Source organism: Paralichthys olivaceus, chromosome 13, assembly GCF_024713975.1.
Source record: "Paralichthys olivaceus isolate ysfri-2021 chromosome 13, ASM2471397v2, whole genome shotgun sequence".
In the NCBI taxonomy this organism is placed as follows: Eukaryota; Metazoa; Chordata; class Actinopteri; order Pleuronectiformes; family Paralichthyidae; genus Paralichthys; species Paralichthys olivaceus.
In genome coordinates this window covers 12,117,378-12,142,530 of record NC_091105.1, presented here as the reverse complement: position 1 = coordinate 12,142,530, position 25,153 = coordinate 12,117,378, and the positions used below count along the sequence as shown (strand labels likewise).

The following is a 25,153-nucleotide window of genomic DNA, read 5'->3' as shown; positions in this document are numbered from 1 at the left end:
GTGACTCTAAAGTTTTAAATTGATGGATTTCGTTGCTCCTCGTTCACTGAATGAAGCAATGAAGCTGCGCATAGGAAAAGTGAGTCACAATCAAGACCACAGGTTGAACAATGGAACTGTCTCTCACTGCTTTTAAAATACGAGAAAGCCTGGATCGTTGCACGTGGCCACATTGTGGATCACAAACTACAAAAAGAAATTTTAAATTAAGTTTTTATCTTCAGTGAAGTCACAATAGCAAAATTACACAATAGACGACAAATACACAACTTATTTAAACCATTTGTTTCATCGTCGCATTAAAGAATATACACGCAAATAGCCCACTGGATGCAAAGATTATAAAAAGACGCAGTAAGTTGCAGAAGGGATGATGGTGATGATGTCAGGGCCTGTGTGTGTGTGTGTGTGTGTGTGTGTGTGTGTGTGTGTGTGTGTGTGTGTGTGTGTGTGTGTGTGTGTGTGTCACTGTCTGCTACAGGCCTGAGACCAAAGCGCTGCTCTGTTTGCAGGACCTATCAAGTACATGACAACACGGCTCTCAGTCTACAGTGCTTAATGGACTTTTTATGGGTTCGTCTTGTGATCGCATGACCTGTGGCACCTTGGCCCCTCAGTGGCTCTTGGCAAACTACATCAGAAACATGCCGCCCTCCTGCTCTGGCCTTAAAGTGGGGATACGGTGAGAAAGAGAGAGGGTCCAGATCCCCTGAAGGATCGCGGTGCTCTGCACGATACTGCAGCATTTTCGTATTGTGGAGCACGAGACATGCAATGAGTTCTAATTCAGAAGTCCAAGAGTAATCAACGTAAATGAAGTTAAATAATTGGGTTCATACCGAATGAAAGGTTGCAGATCCCGTGTCGTTTGAAGCAACGCGAGCACTTCTGGTCTTGTGTTCCTCGGTTCGGCGCCTCGCATCCTGCCTCTGCTCTGCATCGTGCACGCTCCTCCAGGCAAATGTTTGTTCAACGTCTTAACCTGGATATTGAAGCAGTGCCACAAGCGACGCACACTTACATTTAAAAGCCATTTACTAAAGCGATAAGTGTCCAAAACGAGCCATTTAGAATCCAAACGGCTCGTTTCTCTCTGTGCCTCAGGTTTACATCGTATTAAAATTTAACTTGAAGTAAAACTCTTCCAATTGAGCAAAAAATCAATTTGACATTTATCAGCTGCATATATGAAAGGTGCTATACAAATAAAGTTCATAATTATTATTACTGCAAACGATCAGAAGAAACATGATGCTTCCAGACAGTTGTTTCCTTTGTTATTCACTCATTAATAAAGGATGAAATGTAAAAGGTGGTAAAATTGTTCAAAAAGTTTACCTCACATTTTGTCTTTTATTTCCTCACATGATATCATAGGAGACTCTTCCCCAACAGTAACATTTCCAATGTCAACAGAAGTAATTGTCATGAACAGAAAAAACAGCAACATAAAGAAATGATCACAAACAATAGATAAATATGTTGAGACTGAACAGTTGTTGCAGTCTTGAACAGAGCTAATGATTCATCTTGACACCACAGATCCCCACCACACTCTTTGCTTTTTAAGAAATGTGATCTGCAGAGCAGCCGCTGCTTCACAGTCTACTTGTCTTCTGAACCCACATCTGCATATCTGACAATACACTTGCTTATTAAGTTGAAAGGGAGTGTTTTATTATTTTTTAAAGGCTACAGATCACACAGGAAACAATTTCCAATAGGAAGAAGTGCTCACGTTACGCATCTCGCTATATTGGCACACTCAGGGCTCCATGTCTTTCACAACTTTAAAAATAAAAAATAAAGAGAGAGAGAGAGAGAGAGAGAAAAAGTCCTCAGGGTGAAATGCACCCCAACTACACTTGTGTTGGTCCTGTGCAGGGCCGGAGCCTGGCAAGGCTGTGGACAGGGTGGAGGCTGAAATTACTGACCCTCCTCCTCGCGCAGGAACTGGAACACGGAGGAGAAATCTTTACTGGCATAACCGCGTGCGCACATCATACGGTACATCTGATGGGCTAAGGAGCCAAGAGGGACAGGAGTCTTTGTGTTTGTGGCCGTGTTCTGTGCGAGGCCCAAGTCCTAAAAAAAAAAGAAAAGAAAAGCAAACATACTTTAGAAAAACCTATTGAGCTGAAAATTTCACTCTAAAACCAAAACCACAAGTCCACACATCAGAGATTTTTTTTTTCATTTTGTTGTAATAATATGGGCTTGATTCCCGTGAAGAAAGACTGATGTAAAGTGCAGCTGAAGACTTCACGGCACTATTTTAAACTGTGAGACCACAGACAGAAACCTTTTCCCTGCTACGTGTGCATCACATTTGACAGATTAGTGCTCAACTGACATGATAAATCTGATACATAGAATACGAATGAAAAAGAAATCGAATTAAAATTCTAGACATAAGTAAAAAAAAATATTGGTGCTAATAAGACATAATAATTTCTTGACACTATTTAAAGGAAATGTAACCATTATGGCCATAAAATACGCTTTATTACCTTACATTGACATGGGTAACATGTATGAACCTACAGATTTAACTTGTGGAAACACTAAAGCTCAACCTGAAATGCAGGCTGAGGCAAGTGAGTGCAACTGGACTTAACACTGACCTTCGCCATCAGCTGGGTGCCGAAGCCTCCCTGGTAGTTATTCCCTGAGGGGACTCCCTCCATAACTCCAGGCACAGGGTTGTAGGTGTCACTCGACCAGCACCGGCCAGAGCTCATATTCAGGATTTTGGCCAAAAGTTTAGGGTCAAGACCAAGTCTGTGATTGGGAGACAAATTTCATGTCAAAGAAAATATATTGCGCATATATACTGCATATATTTACAAGATTTATAATAGTTTCCTGTTGTTTATTTGAAGAGAACGCTTTTACCTGATTCCCAAGTTCATTGTCTCTGAAGTACCGATCATTCCAATGGCTAAAAGCATGTTGTTGCATATTTTAGCAGCCTGGAGGAGATGACAGAGGATTAGCATTGAATAACTTCAACACCAGGTTAAATAAGAGCAGCAAAGAACCAAAAACCATGAGTGCAATACTTGCATAAAAAATATACACTTTATCTGAATGTATCTTAATATTTCCAGATAAATATGAAATATCCACTCTTACCTGTCCAGTTCCAACTTGACCGCAGTACACAACATTGGTTCCCATGCAGCTGAGCAGTTCTTTGGCTGCAGTAAATTCCTCCTCCGCTCCTCCGACCATAAAAGTCAGTTTACCCGAACTAGCAGCACCCACACCTGGGAATGGGAAATCATGCTTACATAGAACGAACCATGTGGAGGCAGCCAGTGATGGTTGGTCACTGCCTGCTTAAAAGTTTAATCTTTTTAAAATAAAAGCAAAAACATGGGGGCAATAATATGATACAGTTAAAGGTAATTGTGTTTATCAAAGCAGCATTTTCTAAGTAGCTGGAATAATGTGTGATACGTGATTCTCTGATACATGTTCAGCACAGCATGAACAAGAGACATTTATAAATAAAGTTTTTTAAACTAAGGTTCTTTCCATCTTTTTAGAGCTAGAGAACCAGCATGAAAGGTCCATTAAACCTCACCAAGAAACCAAGTGTGTTGTTGCCATATAACTATTTAAATGGACCAACACATTCAATCTCACTTTATGTTCATAGTCCTGATGGACATATCTTTCGATCATACAGGCGCAGTACAAACCAATGCATTTCATTGAGATGCAACAGGGAGATAATAAATTAACAATAAAGCTGCACATCAACCCACTTCTCTCTTTTTTTCCCTCATTACCCGTCTGTAGCATATGTTGTATGTTATGATAAAAAATAACCAGTTGACATGTCTACCCGACATTCAAGCATTAAATGTCAATTAGACTATAATTTCAATGGAAAGCAATTGATCTTTTTCCTTTCCTACAGGGATTATTTCACTCACTAGAGACCTATGAATCTGCTGTGGTCATTTTTTAAATTAAATTAACATGATAATAGAACAATTAAACAAAAACAGGAAAATGAATGTGTTAAACAATAAATAGGAAATCATCACAGCCATACAAGAATTAGAATCAAGTTCATCTCTCTGGAAAAGAAATAAAGGAAAATAGCTGTTTCTGCATCATTTTGTACATTTGACACTGCAATCAGGTTCACATAGGGTTAAGAGTATAGTGACACACAATAACCAGGTGCAAGCCACATGGTTACCAAGAAATAAAGCAACACCGTCTCATAATGAATTCTAAAGTTTACAGGAAGCTAAGAGGGGAAAAAAGGCACAAAACGGGTGCAGGACATTTCCCTCTGCCTCGTCTTGGTGAAAGTCTTTGTCTGCCAGCAGCATTTAGTGTTAAGTGGAACTTGGAAAAAGTGAACTAGTAGAGACAGGTGGGAGTTACAACAGTCAAGTCAAGCCCAAAAAAAAACCAACTATGGGTAGTGGATTCAAAATTCAAAGACAATGGCAGTAAATTAAAATATGTAGTGAGATGTAAAAAGCAAGATTTAACAAACGAGTTAACACAGTAAAGTTGACACATTGATTTCTGCAGTAAAAATGGGGCAAGAAACTTCAGACATTTTAAAATATGATCAGCAGCAAGGTATGAACAAATATGTGCAACTTCAGATCTAGTTTAATGTTGTCAGTGTCTCAACTGCACAACACCAAAAACTGATCTGAGAGATGCCACACAGTATAGAAAAGATAATAAAACTGAGATTAAACTATATTTGCAATTGCCTACAAATGGCAAGGAGTATATAAATATTTTCAAGTTTTCATAGTATTGACATATGAGTGGGACAATGGTGGCAAGTATACTACATAAGTAACATGCCCTTCGGTTACAATTACAAAAGTCAGGAGGGAAAAAAAGGCTGTTGGGTTTTAGCATTCCTCTCAACTGTGCGGCTGCTGAAACTTCACTGACACATATAAAGTGAGAGCTGAGACCTGAAACCAGAGGAGCTCTGCTGTTTACTATCTAGGAAATAAAAATTAGAACATCAATGTTTTTTGGGGGGAAAAAACTCTAAGACCCGACCGGCAGAGATTTTTGTCAAACAGCCTATTAATTGTTTAGGAATGTTTACTGGAAAGTCATGTGGTCACCCCCTCTCAGAGATTTCCCAGACTGACCCTCCCCTGCAAATGGTCATACACAAAGTTTACCAAGTCTCAGTTTTACTTATTTCAGAGTATGTTGAGGGAAACTGAAAGATGGAAGTTATCTCATCTGGTCCTGACATTTTTTCACACAAAGTCAGTCACATGCTGACTCAATTAGATCCCCACCACCGAGTGTGTGTGTGTGTGTGTGTGTTTTTACATTTAGGCTTTAACTGCACTGGTTAAACAGCCACTACCATGCCACTGTACTTCTTTTGATTCCTGTCTGACCACAGACAAAGAGAGAGAGATGTTCAAAAAGCTTCATATAGTAGCCTGGTGATTGACGCGACATATTAAAGAATGACACACTTCAGTTTGAACTGGTTAAACTGCTGCTACCACACAGAAGTGCAGACGCACATATGCTGAAGGCAGAAAGCAGGACAACTTTAATCCATGTGCACTACCACAGGACGGAAGCATATAAATCATTACTAATCTTTAGGGCCAGACCATAAAATGGACCATTTTGAATTCAAACAAAGTGGCCGTCCTGACGTGGACGAGGCCAAGTTCAAACAAACGGTGTTTCTGTGTGGACCCCCAAGAAAGTCTGAGAGCACATGCTTTACTGTTAGAAACATCAATGCTGAAGAAGCAGCTCTCCTCCTCTTCGTCCTCAGATACATAGCCCGTGCATTTTATTACGTCCACGTCTCTACGTTTGTTTTCACCTGTGTCTGTTTGGTTTAAAGTTAGATTACACAAAAACTATTTAAAAGATGTCCATGAAACTTGGTGGAAGGATGAAGTATGGTTTAGGGAAGAACCAATAATAATTTTGTGTGGATCCAGGAATTTTTTTTTACACTTTCTTAAGCATTGCGTGAGAGGGTGTGTTTGTTTTCACAATTTTACCAGGATGAAAAATTAAGCATATTTAGGGAAACGGATATCAATAAGAGTGTGAAATTTGGTGCAGCCTGATATAGGTAAACTCTCTCCTCAGTAATATTGTAGTAACCAGTGCTTCAGCGAAAAGCAGCAGTTAATTTGCTTCAACTATAATCCTTCAATTTGACAGAACCTTACAGCAGCTGAGTATAGCTAACTGTCTGATGTCATATTAATAAGAGTCCTGCCCACATACAACACACAGAATATGGTGATACATACAGGACAACAATGTACAAAAAAATACTCTAAATGCAGGAATGTTTGATTTTCCATTATGCCTGACTGCGAAATAAAATCAATAAAAATATTTTAGGTTTATTAAACTTCTCAGTTTAATCTCACCATCTAAGAGATGGTTGACTAAAAAGCAGAGTTTAATGCTGCATGTTTCACAATACCACAATGGCCTCAAAATTTTTGAATCACGTCCCATATACACAGACACGTGCAGTCAAGCAACCGGTCCCCGGTCCGACTGCCAGCTGGGAAACCCTTTACTACATCTCATTCCTCTCTCTCCATGGTCACTATCTAATAATAGAAATATACCTTAAATAATGACCATAGGTTCTCTTTTAGCTTTAGAGGAGGGAAACCTGATAAATTCACAACTGTACATATTTAAATAAGTTCAAGAAGCCATAATGCATTATAATTTTTACAACCTACTTCATGATGACAAGTGTAAAAAAATAAATTAAAAAGGTACCTCCTGATACTGGTGCATCCATAAAAACTGCACCCATCTTTTCTGCAGCAGCAGCCATCTCTTTTGAAACCGCTGGGTCGATGGTGCTGGAGTCAATGAGGAGGGAGCCTTTCTTTACCTTTCTGTTGGGAAAAATAAAAAATGCTTAGGAGAATCTGGGATAAGTGCAGGAGGTTATCTTAAGTCATATTAAAAAGATAAACCAGTATACTTGAGAATGCCATTAGGTCCGGTGTACACATCTATGACATTGGGACTAGAGGGGAGCATTGTGATAATGCGGTCAGCCTTGTCGGCTACCTCAGCGGGATTATCCACAATCTGAAAGAACACACAAAAATCACAGGGTTGAGAGAGAACAAACAAGAGGAGGTTAAAAAAAAGAAGAAGTGCGTTTTACGGTCTCACCTGAGCTCCCAGCTCTTGCACTTCCTTGCAGGACTCCGGGAACACATCTGTGGCAATGACTGGGTATCCGTGCTTCAGCAAGTTCTTTGCCATGGGGTTTCCCATATTGCCCAGACCAACAAACCCCACCTGTGTCTTTGAGGCCATAGACCTTGTGGAGACTAAAACATAACGTCCAGACGGATCAATAACAAGACAGAATATCTTTAAAATAATATCAATATGCCTTATTTTATTTGCCACACTTTCTATAGCTATCCAACTACATCTGCTCAGAAGGTTATGTTGTTATTTGAGTGTTTGAATGTTTGATATTTAAGATTATGAAGAAACTAGAGGCGAAGTACAACCAGACACAAGGAAGAACCCATTCGCTTTCAGAGGAAATCCATTATAACAGGTGGATCCAGGTAGAGCATTAGAGTTGGTGAAGCTTTGCACTCTGTGAGCACCCTTCTTATTTAAGCATCTTTCAAAATTTTATATGAATAATTTTAGACAACATTGTATCTGGACCCGACAGCGAAGAACATTTCTTAGCTGTAACCCATCCTACCATGGCCAAGAGTGCTGATTATATTGAATTAACATTTTATACCTAGGTAGCTGCCCTTCAGTGTCAAAGTCATCTTATGTAATCATACCCAGGGCTCTCCAAAGATGACTTTAGTATGCCTGAATAAAAGATTGCTCTTTCATAATCTTATGTCAACATTAATAATCATGAGTCACCTATGTACAGGAATTTTTATTCCTTCAGGTCATCTTCAAACTAACAAACCTACTGTGTTCCCGTCTGTGAGAGAGTATTACAACCATTTGTTCACCCAAATGTTGTTAGCTAAGCAACACGACAACGAAAGACTTACAATGACGGATGTTTGCAGTAAAACGAGTATATTCAAATTAGATATCACGGATCTGCTTTAACTCCAGGTTAAGAAGTCACCGAGTCACCAGCCATGTTTCTGCAAGGTGCAGGGTGACAGCCATTACATAACGTGCCTTGAACAAAAACAGGCAGAGAGTGCAGAGGACAGCGTTCAGAAACAGAGCAGTGGAAACATAAAGGCTGTGTGGAGTCATTTTAAAACAGAAACGCTTTTTAAACATGTGAAATGTGAACCCAAGAGCCTGACGCAACAGCAGCAGCCAACAGAGCAAAACCAGTGCAGCCAAACTTCTGCTACTCTTCCATGAGAGGCGAGTGTTGTTGTTTTAAGCCACAGAGAGGCTTCAGACAACAGCCTGAGCTTCTGAAGGAAACACTGCGACGTGTGTATCGTGTGCAGGGTCTGAGTTTGTTCGGCTTACCACACACAGAGCCAACATGCTTGCTACACCTTCCAACTAGGTACCGAGACCCTCTCAGCACGGCGGCCATGCTTCTTCCCTCCTGATCCAGCGTGTGACGTCGCGAGAACGTAATTTAATGGCGGGTCGTCCGGCCAATCAGGCGACAGAACTGCGCGGCGGGGCTTCCTGTGTCCAGCCAATTAGCTGCAAGGAAGGGCGGGACTTAGAGATGACGTTCAAGCACAAAGCGAACTGAAGTAAATAACATATTGTTCATGTCGGTTATATTTTAAAAGACATATTGAATAATTAATAAAAGTTAGAGTAGAAAATAAAATCTTGAAACGGAAAGTGTTCACAATACGCATGCGCACTGACTTTTACTACAATGGGGTTTAAACAAAGACGCCAGCTGATTGGGTAACACCTCTGACACACCCACCTATCGCAAGGTAAATAAACATCTTATACACCAAACACATTTGTCTTTTTATTTCTGATTTCTGCTTTCACATTGAAGTATATCTCTAGAATCTACCCAGAGATGCTCCACTTGTTTTCAACAGATCCCATAGAAACTCCGTTTAGGTCTGTCTTATCCAACGTGGTGAGACAGGAATTCAAAAGTAAAACCACACACATATCATTTATTGGTTTACTTTAGATTTCAAAGCAGATTACATTGTGATAATCTAATATATTTTATGTACTGGGTTGTAATGAAAAGTCCATAGTGTTTGAATAAATATGTTTTTCTGATGTTTGATACATACCTATTTTGCAGACTACACTGTATTAATGTAATTATTATATTGTTTGTAATAAAATTATCCCGGTGGTCAAAGAAACATGGTCTGTTGATGTAACTCTGAACTATGTACTTCATGTGTAAGTATTTTATTCTTATAGTTGACAGGAATGGAATTACAGTAATTGTATGATCTATTTTTTTAATTTGTATTAATATGGAAGTTATTTATACACATAATAACTCGCAACCAAAGAGATATAAATAATCTGAATATATATCACTGTTGAATGATTATGGACTTTTCTATGGACTTTTCTTTGTTGTCATTTTTTCAGTCGAGTGGGATTCCCGAGGTCTTCTTCCGGAAATGACGTGTTATTATTATTCCAGGAAGTGGAAGGGGGAAAGCACTGAACTGCGTCAACAATTGTTTTAATGATACACTCGGATTTTAGCGTCTGTTCAACATGTCAGCAAGGTACGTTTAAGGTTAGTTTTATAAATGTGTCCGATAAAATCGTTTGTCAAGACTTTTTACAAGATACATCGACCAATCGTCTGCGTCGCTAACTGGTCCCGTTAGCTAACCTTGTCCTCCACTTTACAGCAGTGCTATGCTGCTCTGTTTTCCTTAAGGGCGTCGTAACACCACCAGCTATAATTACTGCATTGTTTACCATGTAAAGTGAATATTTAACTTGGGACACAGTTCTTATGCGCACGTGTAAGATAGCCCTGATTATAACCCGTGTTGTTGTCCTGTAAAGTATGTGGCTAACGCTAGCTAGTTAGCAGTGATCACTGTTTTCACATTAGGCCTCGTCACGTAGTTGTCATTCGTCGGTTTAAGTCACTGATACAGTGGACTTTAGGCAAATGACACATCCGGTTGATAACTTCTGTGTTACCTGTTCACGACAATATTGTTGGGAGTTCTCGCTCATCGTCAGAGGAAAGGTTTGGGCTGTCACAGGCCTAATTACGTAGATCAAAATTATATCAGCTGAGGCCCAATGGGGAAATCCAACCTGATGCAGAGCTGATGTTAGTCACATGGCCTCGCAGCGTCAGGTGGAATTGTATAAAGAAAATAGTTTTCCTGCTGTTATTTAAATTAGGTTTGACTCTGATAAACAGTGGCTCTGGGCCAGAAAAGATTAGACAGGGAGAGTTAATGACCTGTCACTGGTCTGTCCGGACCATTGACTGTTATTGATGGTTATTGATGGTGTTATAGGACAAGATGGTGAATATCTCTTGTGTGTTTGAAGGTCTTCTGCACAATTTTAAGATAGTCCTGAATTACTTAGTCTGCTGGTATGAGCTATGATATTTTTCTAGACATCTTTCTTGGTGTCTGGTACTATGTTAAATGTACAGCATGTATGGTTTGTGTCAGTGGACATAATTACTTGATTATAATTATGTTGTCATTTGTCCATAATCATCCAAAACTAATTACCAGTGAGTGTTTATCAGCTTTTTTGTTTTATACTAATGGGTGCACGTCCTCTTCCACATAGTCCACCATGTTGCACCACCATGTCTCTATAGTGGCCCTTAATAGACCAGCAAAACACTGGCTCTAGAGAGTGTATTTTTATTGGAAGGGGAAGGTCCTACACTTAGATGCTTCACTTTAAAAATATGAACATACTGATATGATCATAATCTCATCTTTTCTCTCTGTAGTCATTGTTTCTGTGTGGTGTTTGTTTCAAAAAATGTTTTCATGTTGAAAAATATTCTGCTGCTTATCACAAGTCAATATGTGTTTCCGCTGCTCACTGCAACCCTAGCTTATTTCAATATTTTCTGTGGCTGACTGTTTGCTGTCAGTTCCTGTGGTTTTTTTTATCAGTGTGCCAGTTCATCAGCACACATCTCCCAACCTTTATCCAAACAACACAGACCTCAGTCTTAACAAGTCACGTCACTTCCATGGAGTGTGCCTGGATTCTGATGACGATGCTGTGAGCTATGTCCTAAACACTCACAGTGCCTGAAAGGTTGTGTTTGGGTTATTGTTCCCATCCTTGCAAATGTTTTGGACTGCCTCACTATTCAAGATGTCATCTGGCAAGGACAGATACTAACAATAACTTCAACAACAACTTCACAACAACTGGTGGTTATCCAATTGCAATCAGATACTGCTTGACCACATGCAAGTACAGTATGGATTGTTATCTAATAAATTAAAGTCACCTCCAGAGGGGATCACACATTGTGACCATATTGAACAAATGTAATAAAAGTGTAAATGCAAATATTTTTACATCCAAAAACTATGTAAATTATACTCCCACAGGACTGTTCTAAGGGAGCAGCAGGTAGCTAGCAGCCATTAGCTCAGAAATACACCAAGCTGTCCTCTACTCTGAGACACATAATACCAGGTGTAAATGTCATCAGACCAAAATAAATCACATATACGACCTGGATACAAAACACATTTTAGTGCCAGGTGTATAAAGCCATGAAGAAATATCAATTTTACATATCAACTATTCTTGATGGGATGGCTGGGAAATGAAAATTTGACACTATCTCTGCTTTTTAATTGAGCCACCTGTGCTTTTATATCTGCAGCCATCTGTCTACTGTACATGCTATATTATTTGAAAAATCTAATAGATTATAAATGGTCAGTCTAGCAAAAAGAGGATGTGTTCTCTCATGAAAATGCATGTTCTTATAAAAACATATGATTTAAATTGCTTTCACTACAAACTAGACAACTGACAGTATACATGACATATTTTTCATTATGCAGTAATTATAAGAATATCAGAATCAAATCAACTCCCTTGAATGACTGGTTTCTCTTGGAGTGCTTTTTCGTTTCTTTCTGTGGTTGTTGTTTTTTCTAATTCTAATTTCGTTGCTTGTCTATTTCTGTGTAGCCACTACTGAGTGATTTATGGAACTGTTCCTGGACGGAACTTTATTAAGCAACAACATGGACACGTCAAACTTTGCCCACGTCATCTTCCAGAATGTGGGGAAGAGTTACCTGCCACATGCTGCACTGGAGTGTCACTATACCCTGACGCAGTTCATCAGACCACATCCAAAGGACTGGGTTGGCATATTCAAGGTGAATATCCCCTTTCAAAAGTACAAGAAAACAAAGTAAACATCTTCACTATCTTAGTGACTACTATGATTTTAGTGTGGACGTTGTTATATTTTCCTGAAAAATGAGCTTGGCAGAGTCAATGGAGTATTTTGACCCCCACCACACACTTGAATGGTCCACATGGATCTTGTTATAGGATCACGTTAACTCAAAAACAGTGGCAGTAATTTATTTTAGCCTCATCTGTAGTGAATCTTGGATTTAGGAAGAGGTGTGTGGCTGCAAGTTTGTCTTCAACACCAAGACCAGAAATGTGATGGAAACTGGGATTAAATCACTTTAGATCAAAAAAGTGTTTGTTGTGGTTGCAATGGTTCCTGTTTACGCATATGCTGAAAGTCATAAATACACTGTGATCATGCACTTATGGTAACTTACAGTTATTGATTTGAGTCAGCCAAGAGGAGTTTTTCTCCACGTCAGAGATTTAAATTGTTAATGTCTTTTCAAAATGCATGAAAACATAGCACTTATTCTGTCTAAATACTCTGATATTTTGTAGTTTTAGAGGTGCGTAAATGTACAGGGTTTTGCCAAGCTTACATGAAAATGAAGTCATGTCAGGCTAATGTCTGGAGGCTGTTTAAATCCTGAATTCAGCACACTGTTATGGCTGGATGCCACATCACATTGTGTTCAGCCTCAAGGTAGGCAGCAACTGGCAGTGCAGATCTTACTGAATTTCTTCAACCTCTAAAACACAGAGCTGAGCTGGAAGAGGCCTGAGTGTAGGGTCATAAATCCTGTAAATGTTCTTGGCGGTGCTGACAGATGAAACATTCAGAGCCAAGTTCTTGTGTTCGCATGCATAGAGATACCTGAATATGCTGTGCACCGGCGTTGGCTCCTTTATGTATACATTCATGCAGAGCAGCCTCTGCTTTAATATCTGTTTGAAGAGTAGGACTACATTGAAAATTAATTACTTTCAGATTCTTTCTTTTTCACATGTCAGCCTAAAACTATTTACAAATGCGTGAATGACATATAACTTGGCAAGTCGATCAACACGAAGTATACCGATAAATAGATGGGACAGGTTTTTATTTGCTCATGGACAGAAGCCACCATTGGCCCCTTGATGCTGGAACTGTTACAATGCTGCCTGATGCGAGCTGTTCTTAGCTTTATAGAGGAATGTTGTTGGAAGACGTTGCCACAGTGGCTCAGGACAAACCAAGAAGAGCTTTATAATTAACCTGTCTCTGAGCTCAGCCTTTCTGTGTGATTCACGAGCAACTTGCCTCCTGAATTTACACAGTCTGACTGACAAGCTATTACCTCCTGCAGAAACATGGCCACCAGCTCCTGTTAGTGTTTGTGCAGGAGTGTGACGTTCCAGGAATGATGGTGAAATGTTTTGCTCAGATCAAAATGCTTATTGCTTTGCTCGGCCTTAGTATCATTTTGTAACTGGTCGTATTTTTACGGAGATCGTATGGTTGCAGGTGTTGTTGTTTGAGGCCGTTTTTTCTCTCTTCCTCCTATACTCCCTTTTGTACACATTGCAGACCAGGCTGAGGTAAGTGAAAGAGTTCCTCTCAGAGTTTTCACCCAGCACCATCTCTGCAGCTCTAATGAGTGGACTGGTGAACACTAGCCCTCAGTAATGACACTCACTAACTAGGTGCATGTTTTAATTGCTTCCTGTTCTTTACTGCTGGAGGCTGGAAAATGCGCCGGTAACAATTGGGGGTTTTGGAGCACCGGGGCCTTCTATCTCTGGCTCTGATGAACACTTGCGATATTGTAGCTGCAGGCTGTTTGTACACAGGTGAGAGAATAAACTGGCCAGATTTGTTTTGGCTAAAAGAAATCCGGCGTACATCAAAAGCAACATCTGTCACATGTGTATAAATATACACATGATCTGTTGGCATGACTATTTAAATTATAATTTAGGCAAAACTTTGAAAGTCACATCACACATCTTTAATCTGTGTTTTGTGGTGGAGGCTGTGGTAATAGGGTAGTTTGGTCGGGCTTGTTGTGGATGCATGTGTGTGCACACTGAAAGCCAGCCCACTCAATGTGACTCTGATTTTCTTTGACAGTTTTATGGCACCGGGTTGAAGTTATGGATGTATATTCTGGACTCCCTCCTCATCAGCCATCAGTTAACAACACATAAAATACATATAATTACATTTTGGTTTTCATTTTCAAGTTGCCTATGTATAAAATTTTCACCTATTTCCCTCTTCCGGTTAGAAGTGAGTTGTAGCTACATTTCCACAGTGAGGCTTGTTCATGACAAGGGCTGGACAACGTGCACATGCTGACCAGGAGTCGCAGTGGTTCACAGAAATGTTCGTTATTCCTCCTCGACAAGAAGGTGCATTATCCTAACTTAGACTAAAAGCCTCATGATTACTGGAATAAAGCTGTTGGAGATATTTTGGAGGTGGCAGTGTAGATTCTATGGAGCCTCTTAATCCTCCATTGTTATTATCCACACTGATGTGGTGAAAACGCCTGGTTGAATTGATTCTCCACAATGTCTCACAGGTCGGTTGGAGCACAGCGAGGGACTATTACACATTCTTGTGGTCCCCTCTTCCTGAGAACTACGTGGAGGGCACCGCAGTCAACAGAACAGTGGTCTTTCAGGGTAAGACCATGCCAAAGTTTTATATAAGTTTGACACCTTTAATAAACACATATCAGAGGGCTGTTCAGAGGATTGTTAAAACTTTTAATACCAAATCAGTGAATGGAGTTAAATGAAAAACTTAAACCACAAATCTCTGTTCTGTTGTGAAAGACAGTTTAGTTAGGTGTTGTTTAAACTTTTATACTGTTTTTTATTAAGCAATGGAAACTGTCACAAATGTGGGAAATGTCTCGCTTTTTAGATTCACACCCACAATATCACACATGTGCAGTTTGCCTCCAGATCGCTGAAAAACTGCAGCAAAACAGTCTCTGCACTTTATAGAGTTACATCTCCACATATTATGTGAAAGTTATATAGGCATTTTGTGATAACTGTGAAGTTTAAATGACATTTAGGACTGAGATGAATTTAGATCTGTTCACAAGTATGTTTTGCCTTCCTGCACACTGAGTTCACTGGGTGTCATTTGCCCCCAGGATATTATGTTCCCAATGACGACGGCGAGTTCTACCAGTTCTGTTACGTGACCCACAAAGGTGAGATCCGTGGAGCCAGCACGCCATTCCTGTTTCGTGCCAGCAGCCCCACAGAGGACGAGCTGCTGACTGTGGAGGATGAATGCAACTCTGACATCCTTGTTGTCACCACCAAGGCTGGCTTCCTCGAGGTAGTGTGTTCATCAGCAGAGCAGCTTAGTACATCAGAGTTCACAGGTGTTGTTTGGCTGTTAGTGAAGTACTGAATTATCATGTAAATGACCCGAACACTTCGAAATATTTGTCTTTCTGTGCAGCAAAAGGTGGAAGAAGCCCAGAGAGAGAAAGACGAGCTGGTCAAAAATATTGCCCTGCTGCAGCAGGAGAAGGAGCAGCTGGAAGCTGAGAAGGAGAGTCTGCTGAAAGAGTGTGAGCAGGAGAGAGATACGTGTGTCCAGCTGAGAAGAGAGAACCAAGTAAGCAAAGAGAACCTGCAGTAAGGAGGGAAAAAGTCATGTTTGTTGTTATTGTAAAACCTGCTAAACTGGGAAATGAAACAAAATGCCGGCTTCCTTTTTTTTTACCTTAATTTAGCTGCAGATGCAAAAATAACTGATATGACTGATGCTCATGTCCTCTTCTTGTTATTCTGAGTTCAACTTTACATTTGGCCAAACAGTCTCTTAGCACCCCCTAGCGAATGACTGCAAATATGCAGAGCTATTCAAACTCCTGATCCACTAAAGGCATAAATCACACTTTTGACAGATATGAATGTCTGTATTATCAAAGCTGTAATTCAGCTTTTTATTGCACAACATTAAGTCTTAAAAGCAGTGTCAGTAGTAACTCATATCGCTGTCCTCTCGGTTTGAAATGCCTCTCAGATGAAAACATGATTACAGAATTTGTGGCTGTTAATTTTATTACTACACTTTTATATGATATTTTTATGTGCTGTGAATAAAGATTCCAAAATCTGACCTATAAACAAATTGTAAAAAATAATTTACTTTTTACTTTTTTGATGTCATCTTTTAATATTGAAAACTCGACATTGAAGCATAATGTTCATTTTGATTTAGATTCAACTTTCAAAGACAATAAACTTTTTATGATTTGCGCACATTTTCCACAAGCTTAGAGTCAATGACAGAGATAGAAGGTGATATACTAGGACTATATTCAAGCATTATTTTGTCATTTCAGTTTTTTACCTCACCTAGATTTTTTAGCTCTTGAATCAGAGTAGATTTTTTCCTTCTGTGAATAAGAGTGATAGTACTTCTCATAAGATCATGTTTGATTACCAATCCTCTGTATTTTAAGTCCCAATTCTGTTTTGACTTATATTCCAATTCCAACATATTTTATCGTCTCATAGGAGGTGCAGAATTCTTCCCAGGCCCTGCAAGAGGAGAAAGAGGAGGTCAAGAGGAGACTGGAGGAAGCCACAGCCAGAGTCATACAGCTGGAGGAGGATCTGATCGGAGTCACTCAGAAGGGCCTACAAAAGGAAACTGAGCTGGACAGGTGAGTTCAGGGCGGATGTCAAAGATTCACTGATTAGTTTTGTTTCCATGTACAGATAATACCCTGATTGATCAGCCAACTGATATAAACATGAACATTGTGATGTGTGATACAATTTGTGACTCACATTTTTTAACCCTTTCTTAGTCTCAAAGACAGAGTGAAGAAACTTACAGCAGAGAAGGAGGCACTTGATTCTCATCTCAAGAATGAGAAAGATGAGAAGGAACTCTACAAGGTGAAGCACTAGTAGCAGTAATTTATTTCTTGTATTTCCTCAACAAAATTTAATCTGTCAATGCGTCTCCCATGTTAATCCTTAAAAAAATGTGTCATCACATAAACATTAATAACAAAATATGGATGCCGTGGTTTAGGTTGGCAGCAGGGAGGTAGGTCGTGATTATGTCAGTGGGGTCGGCTCAGCAGTGTATTGGTTGACTGCTATGTTAATGACAGCTTTACAGTTCATATAATTACCTTCGCCAAGGACGTTATGTTTTCAAAAAGTACTGAACCGATTTAAACCAGACTCGGTGGCTCGGCTTGGGAAGAACCTAGAACCTTGGAAAGGATTTGACCCAAGGGGCAGATCCTGGAATTCATGTTTTACTTTCCTTGACATTGCAATATTTTTGCCAATTTCTCAGGAAATTGGTCTTGAATACAGTGTGTTCATTCTCTACAGTGCAGCAGCACAGTAGAAAAAATCTGCCCCAATAATGGAGACATATTGTTACACAGAGCACATTCCAACTAATTTATTTAGTATATAGTATTTATTTACTTTTATGGCTTGAGACATAAGAATGTTAACAGAGCTTCCCTGCTGCTTGCTATTTATTTCCTAATGATCTGTATATTTATATGATTTCTCTTACTGTTTTGTTGTGTTGTTTTAGGTGTTATTCTACTGGACCAATCTGGAAATTAGTCTCCAGGCTTTATTGCGTATTTGTCCTTATATACAGTTATATATGTATTTTATCACTCAATTCAACCAATCAATTAGTGTAGGATTGTTTGGCCAACAGCAGATTTACAATATATTTATATTCATTTTCCTGTGTAGCTACATAAAAAAGAGTAATTAAAGATGGATTAATTTGATTGATGAATTATATAAATTCTCATAATATGTCTAAAATTGCTTGAGCTAAAAGTCTTAAATAAAAAACAAACCGTGCACAGCACGCTTCATTCAAATACAGCATAGTTGTAGTTTAAAGCGCAACATGGTGTTTTAAAAGGGAAACATGTTCCATTAAAGTGCAATACAGTTTATTTGGGTGTAATTGTCAGTTGTTGACACGGATGTGGGTAGAAACTGTTGAACATTCTGCTGGTTTCAGCTGAAAAGCTTCTTTTCCCCTTCACTGGAGGCAGAATCGTAAACTGATTGTGAAACGGGGGAGGGGATCATCAATGATGCTAGAGGCTGATGGTAAATCTGCAACAGGAACTATCGTTTTCAGTTACCGAATTAGGAAATGAGATCATTAGTTCCGATGCATTCGGTGAAGCCCCTGTAGAAGGTGGTAAAAGCTAAGATGGGGAGACTTGTTCTTTTTTTAGTTTCTGGAGAGAACGGCATCGCTGTTGGGCTTTTTAAAATAATTCCAAGGTTGATGTTACTGACCCTCTCCACAACAGTGCCATGGTGCACGCCGACCCTCCTGAAGTCAGTCAGTCACTATCTCCTTTGTTTCACAGATGTATGCGTTCTGATTTTTGTCATATTGGAGATCTGAAAATTAGAGGTCCAGTTCAACAACTCTTCCGGTTTCTTCCTTGTTTTTACCAAAGTGAGAATACTTCGGCTTTTCCTCCCCAATCATTTAGGCTAAACAGGGCATGCGTTTTTCTGTTCCTTTTCTGGTCCATCTGGTGTTTCTACCTCTTTGTTGTGGTGGGCACCACACAGGAACTGGGAGTGCCACACACTGCACTGTTGCCACGTAAACGGAGCTAAAAACCCATTCCTAATTTAACTTGCACCATCACACTGGGGTCGTTGCACAAGGAAAACTTTATAGGCCTACTTCAATTTCTGTTTTGTAATTGAGGTCATGCAACATTTATTTTAATAGTCATATGCTCTTTGGTTCATGATTGTGATGGGTGTTGTATAAATGAGGCAAAAGGCAACAACTTAATACGTTATAACTTCTCATGTTTTATAACCTTTTCTGTGTGTATGTGTGTGTGTGGCACCATGTGTTTGCATCTGTGTGTGTACAACAGATTCACCTGAAAAACCGGGAGCTGGAGAACACTAAGCTGAGTGCAGAGCTACAAATGCTGAAGTCTGTGGATGTAAACAAGGAAAACACCATTGCCCAGTTTAAAGAGGAGGTGGGACGTCTGCAGGCGTGCCTCACTGAGAAGGAGAAGCAGTACAGAGAGATCCTGGCCAAAGTTTCTCCCCTGGTACAAAGAATTTTGTTTTTAAAGTTTAAAAAAAAGTCACAACACCGTGGTAGATTACTCACATTCCACATTTAATTCGACACATTCTTCCATCGCATGATAATTTCAAGATAAATGGAAATTTTGGAAATAAGAAACGTTCATCTCTAATATGTCTGTGTCTGGCAGGGAGATATGAAGGCCTTGAAGGAGCAGCTGCGGCAGAAGGAAGAACAGCTCCAAGCCAACCAGCAGCAGTCCTCGCTGTTATCCGCTGAGTTGCGGGATGCCTCTAGGACTCGCGACCGCACCATGTCTGAACTCTACCACATGAAGCTGGAGGCCGATGCCCTTCGCCAGGCCAAGACTGACGCTCAGGCCCAGTGTGTCCTCCTGGAGCGCCTGGTGGAGCAGATGAAGACAGAGGCCAAGCAGGAAGCAGTAAGCATGATGACCAGTCTACATGTCAGGCTTCGTTGATTGAATTAGCTGATGTGTTTTTTAATATCTAGTTGTAATGAACAAAAGTATCAAAATTATTTTGAAAAGATTTGAATTTGATTGATGTTTGAAAAACATTTCCAAAAGTACCATAAAATCATTCAAGATAATAGAAGTAATAAATTATATTTAATTATATTCAAAAAATATATCACAGTGTGATTTCTCACTGTTTAACAAAAACAAATATATTAAAGATTTTATGATATATTTGGGTGTATGAGGAAGTTATGAGAATACAAACAAAATGACAGAAAAGGGAAAATCCACAGGGGATTTTAAAGCTTCTGTTCTTATAAATTCTGACTTAACCAACGAAATCTAAAAACAAGACAAAATCCTCCCCTGATTAATTCAGTTTCTATAGTCAGCTTCTTTCACTGTATATTCATTTGACTCTTACAAATTAAATACATGTGTTGATATATCTAATGTGCCCTGTTATGTTTTCGTCACAAGGCCAAAGCAGCAGAAGAGGAGGCTGCTGCAGACCCAGCTGTCTTAGCGGAGCTGCAGAGAGAGGTGGAGGACCTGAAGATGCGGCTGCACATGGCTGCTGAACACTATAAGGAGAAATACAAGGAATGTCAGAGACTGCAAAAACAAGTGCTTAAGCTCTCTGAACAGCAAGGGGTAGGTCCCACCAGATACCGGCGGAGGAACTGTATACAACCCCCACCGAACATGCCTCAGATTTCTGTAACTCTATGCCTGCCTGTCACACTAAATACACTCAAAGTTAACAAGCTCCTTTGGCCACTCCTTTGTCTGTTTTGCTGATTTCCTTCTTGGGATTTTTTGCAAAAACACCCAGAGCTTAATCAACCCATCTCTTATCACGATTCAATGAGTCTTTTGTAGTGCACATTTGAATGTCACTTTGTAAAGTTGATACACAAATCTTCATGCAATACACAAAAATATCTTTAAAATCGTGTCATGCTGTAATTTTCTTTTTGCATACTTTAGTTTGAGTTTTAAATGTGTTCTTTCTTTTTTTTTTTTTGCTGTCTTCTGATCTGTGTGTGCTTGTGCTAATTAGCCGTTTCTGTTTCTCACCTATTTTTTGTTTTTGTGTGTAGGAGTTGAAGAGAAGCTCAGCACAAGAGATCACGACAATCCCTGCATCAGTGAGCCCAGACACATCAGTGCCAGGTATTCACATTTTGTCATCGAACTGTGCCAAACTGTAAACCCTTAACAACTGATGTTATTTAAGTTACCAACAATGTCATTTCTTAGTGAGCTGCCTATTTCACATCAGAAATCAGCCAATTAGTTGTTTTATTTTGGAGTCTGGTCTTTGATATATTGTTATGTAAAATTAACTTTCATGTAAATAAAGTATAAAAATGCATCAATTTGTAATTTTTATTATAAACCGATGAACTGATAGTGAAGTGACTACGTGCGGTTGCTTTGTCGCAGCTCACTGTCTGACTTGTCCTCACAGGGAGTCCAGGCTCTGCTGATCCTATGCTGGAAGCCATCATCCAGGAGAAGCTCAAAGGCTTCAGCAGGGAGGCGTCTGACAGAAATGACAAGTACAGAAAATGCAAGCAGTTGCTGGGGGTAAGAAAACACATTTTTCTATCCTGTGACTGGTCACATATCCCAGAATTGGACATTATAACCCTGTTGTGAAGCACTTGTACTTCTGTACACTGACTGTAGTACAAAGATATGATACAGTGTGATTGCTCTTCAGGAGGAGAAGGAGCGTAGCTGCATGTTTGCTGATGAGCTGGCCAAAATGGAGGTGAAATTGAAGGAGCAGCTGAAGACCAATGAAAACCTGAAGTTGCAGCTGGCGGCAGAGGAAGATCGCTACAAGGTTAGTGAAGCTGGAGTGCGGCTGATGGTGATGCTGTGCTGCCTTTGAAGCAGGACAGTTTCTGGACTGGTGTGTTTTTACCTCTGTGTGCTGCTGGTGAAGCTCAGGGACTAAGCTTTGATGCTATCTCTTCCACTGAACACAGTCACTCTGACAGTGTTGTTTATGAGCAGGCCTATATCTGTGAGACGACATTTTACTGCTGTTTATGTCGGGCTCTGGTGACGAGCGAAGCTTGGCTCGGAGGAGTCCTCTCCAGTTGCCTGGCTAATGCTGTGCTTGGATCAGATCAGGCAGATATTTGCTTAGTGTCTGGGAGGAATTCAAACAGGTTGTTTGTCTTTGAGCAGCACTGTACATAAATCTGAACTCGGCAAAGGGAAGCCTTTTATGGCTGTGATCAATTAATGTCATGCTCTGACTGTATTTCAGAGATGCACCATTCAATCAGGATCTTTTGTCAAAAGTTTGAGCAAAAACAAAAGCCGCATTTACACAACCAGGAATATAGCACCTATAAGTTTTTGTATAAATGGTACGTAATCATGTCTCTGATGCAAGAAGGCTGGCATGTTGAAATCTCACATGGCGACAGCAATGTGTCGAACATCTTAATGGCCGTGTAGCAACATCTCTGCTAGTCTCATCACTTCTCTGATTTTGTGTCTGTTGTTTAACTCAGGGCCAGGTTGCCGAGAAGGGACGGGAGCTGAAGGAACTGAAGGACACACTTGCACTTGTTGTGAAGGAGAAGGAAAAACTGGAAGGGGTTAGTGATAGCTTTCATTTTCTCTTTTATAGTCTTATTCCACTCTAAAAAATCCCTGAAAAGTGCCATTCCTCTGCCATTTTCCCTCTCCCAATCTGGTCTGTGTTTAATATGGCTCTAATTGTAGAAGCAAAGTAAATGAGTTCTTATTTTCCATTCCATTACTTTGGACCACAGCGAGGTCCTCACTGACCTAAAATATTGCTTGGAGGTAATGCAGTTACAGCTAAGAGGAGCAGAATGACCCAATTTGAGGTTTAGACTGTAAATGAAATTGGCGTCTGCAACTAACATCAATAAAACACAGCGTCATATTCCCTTTGAAAACGAGAAGGGTTTCTTTTTTAATGAAGGCACTAATTAAACTGTTTGTGTGTGAGCGCAAGAGAAAAAGCAAGAGCTGCTGTGTGAGGACAGCAGTGATATATTACTCAGCTCGACAGGCTGGGAGGCATCAAGGGACGAAAACGTGTGTGTGTGTGTGTGTGTGTGTGTGTGTATATATATATATATATATATATATACAGACACACACACACATATGTATAAATGTATTATTATATTCCGCTGTTGCCTCCCACAGGAGCTCCAGAAGGGCGGCTGCAGCAGGAAGGGAGATCAGGGGGTCAGTGAGAAAACCAGCTTGGAGAGCATCCAGTCCAGCGTGCCTTTATTCCTGCAGTACCCGGTCCCTTACACCCAGGACGCCCCCACCCCCCTGCTGGTCTCTCAGAGCCCCAGCAAGCTGCAGTTTGGGAACCCTTACTCCGCCTCAGACTCGAAAGGTTGCTTTTCATGCAGCTTGTAGCGTATACTGTATCATTAGCCTTTAACACCAACAGTTGCAGAAATGAATGCCTTTTATTTAAAACCACTGAATGTGTCTGAATTCTCCCTCTTCAGATGAGGCAGACGAGGAGTTCTCAGATGACCAGCTGCTGAGGCTGCCCCCTGTGGGCCCGCCCTCCTGGGACAGCAATGTGGTGTGCATCCAACCCACCCGCAACCACAGCCGGCCAGAGGGCCACGAGGAGTCAGAGGAAAAGCAAAACAACAACAACAACGTAAGCCTCTCTCTCATGTGTGGTAAACAGCTAAATGCGATTGAAGTGACTTCATATCAGTGGATTGACTATTTTATGTGTCTTTTCTCAGGGTAACACCAACGAACAGCCCGCTGCAACTGAGACTCACAGCCCCTTTGTGAGCAATGGACAGACAGCCTTCTGCTTTGATCCCAGGTAACACACCCTCACATGCCTTCACTCTCATAAATGCCGTCCACGTTTGCTGCACCCTACAGTTTTCCAAACCTGTGCATTGTTACATGTGTCAAGTGTTTGTTCTGCTGCACAACCCCCTTTTGTTGTCATTAGCGGAGCAGCAGGCCACCCACGTCGCTTCACACAGATGCCATTTATTAGCCCGTGCTCCTGGTTTGCCTACATCATCACTCGACTCTGCTTATTTACCCGAGCTTACTTTCCTCTGCTTGTCGTCCTTTCCTTTCTCTCTGTGCGCAGCGTGGACATGAAGCGTTGTCCGCTCTGCGAGGTCATCTTCCCGCCCAACTACGACCAGAGCAAGTTCGAGGAGCACGTGGAGAGCCACTGGAAAATCTGCCCGATGTGCAGCGAGCAGTTCCCGCTGGACTGCGACCAGAAGGTGTTTGAGAATCACGTGCTCACTCACTTCGACGGCCACACGCTTAACTTCGAATAGAGAAGCGGAAAAATCTGCACCTTCAGCTCTGCCTACTTCCTGTCAACCACTGAAATAAATCATTCTGCACTCTTTTCTGCATGTAATGGTGTGAAGATCCAGTCTTTAGGACTGTACTGACTTTTCGCTTTTACTTCCACTTAGGAACACTTTGAAGTGATGTGACATTTTAAAATGACATTTTGATTCAGTGTACATTGCAGGGCTACGAAATCTGTTTGCAAATTAGAGCATTTTTTTATGGGTGGAAGATTTCCCTTCATTTGGATTAGAAGGATAACTTAGGGGGATAAGACTGTTCTGTACGTATATATAAATATATAAAATGACTTTAAATTGACTCGGCTCTCACAGATCTGTTAGACTATAAGATATAACGAATCAGGGAAAGAGATAAGTGTTTACCAAACTTACATTTAAAAACATCAAACCAAATGCTCCCCCATTCCCCTTAAACATCCCTGTACAAGTCATCTGCTCAGTCTTTATAGCCTTGGTGCACTATATGCAGTCAGGGAGAACTCTTCAGTAATTACATCCAGACATGATTATACAGTATATGGTCAGATCATCTATTTTAGAATATTTAAAGCCAATGATATTGTGAAGCCTTGATTCTTTGTGTATATTGATTTGTTTTGTTAGGTTTCCTTTAGTTCTGATTTAATTTTTTAATCGGGTTATTGTGTCCGGACCTGTTAGAACCTTCATATCATCAGCTGATCAGTGCATGCTGAGCTTTTGTTAAAGTTCCCCCTTTTCGTTCTTCTCTTTTACAACATTAAGTTATTTTATTCATAGTAATGTTTCATTTGTTGAGTGAGTTCCATGTATCTAATATGTACTAATAAAGTCTGTTTGAAACGGAGCAGCTAAGTTGTGTGTCAAAACGCAAAAAACACAAGC

The 25,153-nt window shown here is 40.2% G+C and overlaps 2 protein-coding genes across 3 annotated transcripts; one reads left to right on the top strand and one right to left on the bottom strand.

Annotated features, from left to right (window-relative positions):
- Positions 1-1,333: 1,333 nt before the first annotated feature.
- hibadhb (3-hydroxyisobutyrate dehydrogenase b) lies at positions 1,334-10,279 on the bottom strand. The gene is made up of 9 exons (XM_020093235.2): positions 10,153-10,279; positions 8,512-8,697; positions 7,198-7,358; positions 7,001-7,110; positions 6,790-6,911; positions 3,136-3,269; positions 2,896-2,972; positions 2,625-2,781; positions 1,334-2,085 (listed from the first exon to the last, which is right to left on the bottom strand). Exons 2-9 carry the CDS (start codon positions 8,579-8,581, stop codon positions 1,927-1,929), a joined length of 990 nt encoding a protein of 329 aa, XP_019948794.1. The 5' UTR covers positions 8,582-8,697; positions 10,153-10,279; the 3' UTR covers positions 1,334-1,926.
- tax1bp1b (Tax1 (human T-cell leukemia virus type I) binding protein 1b) lies at positions 9,585-25,115 on the top strand. 2 transcript variants are annotated; one of them, XM_020093232.2, is made up of 18 exons: positions 9,585-9,722; positions 12,151-12,344; positions 14,895-14,997; positions 15,480-15,670; positions 15,797-15,955; positions 16,864-17,012; positions 17,160-17,250; positions 19,257-19,442; positions 19,611-19,862; positions 20,382-20,555; positions 21,005-21,077; positions 21,376-21,494; positions 21,631-21,756; positions 22,439-22,525; positions 23,109-23,310; positions 23,429-23,589; positions 23,681-23,766; positions 24,049-25,115. In XM_020093232.2, exons 2-18 carry the CDS (start codon positions 12,168-12,170, stop codon positions 24,245-24,247), a joined length of 2,535 nt encoding a protein of 844 aa, XP_019948791.1. In that variant the 5' UTR covers positions 9,585-9,722; positions 12,151-12,167; the 3' UTR covers positions 24,248-25,115. The 2 variants fall into 2 exon arrangements, with proteins under 2 accessions (XP_019948791.1, XP_019948793.1); XM_020093234.2 differs by having other exon boundaries at positions 9,597-9,733.
- Positions 25,116-25,153: the final 38 nt, after the last annotated feature.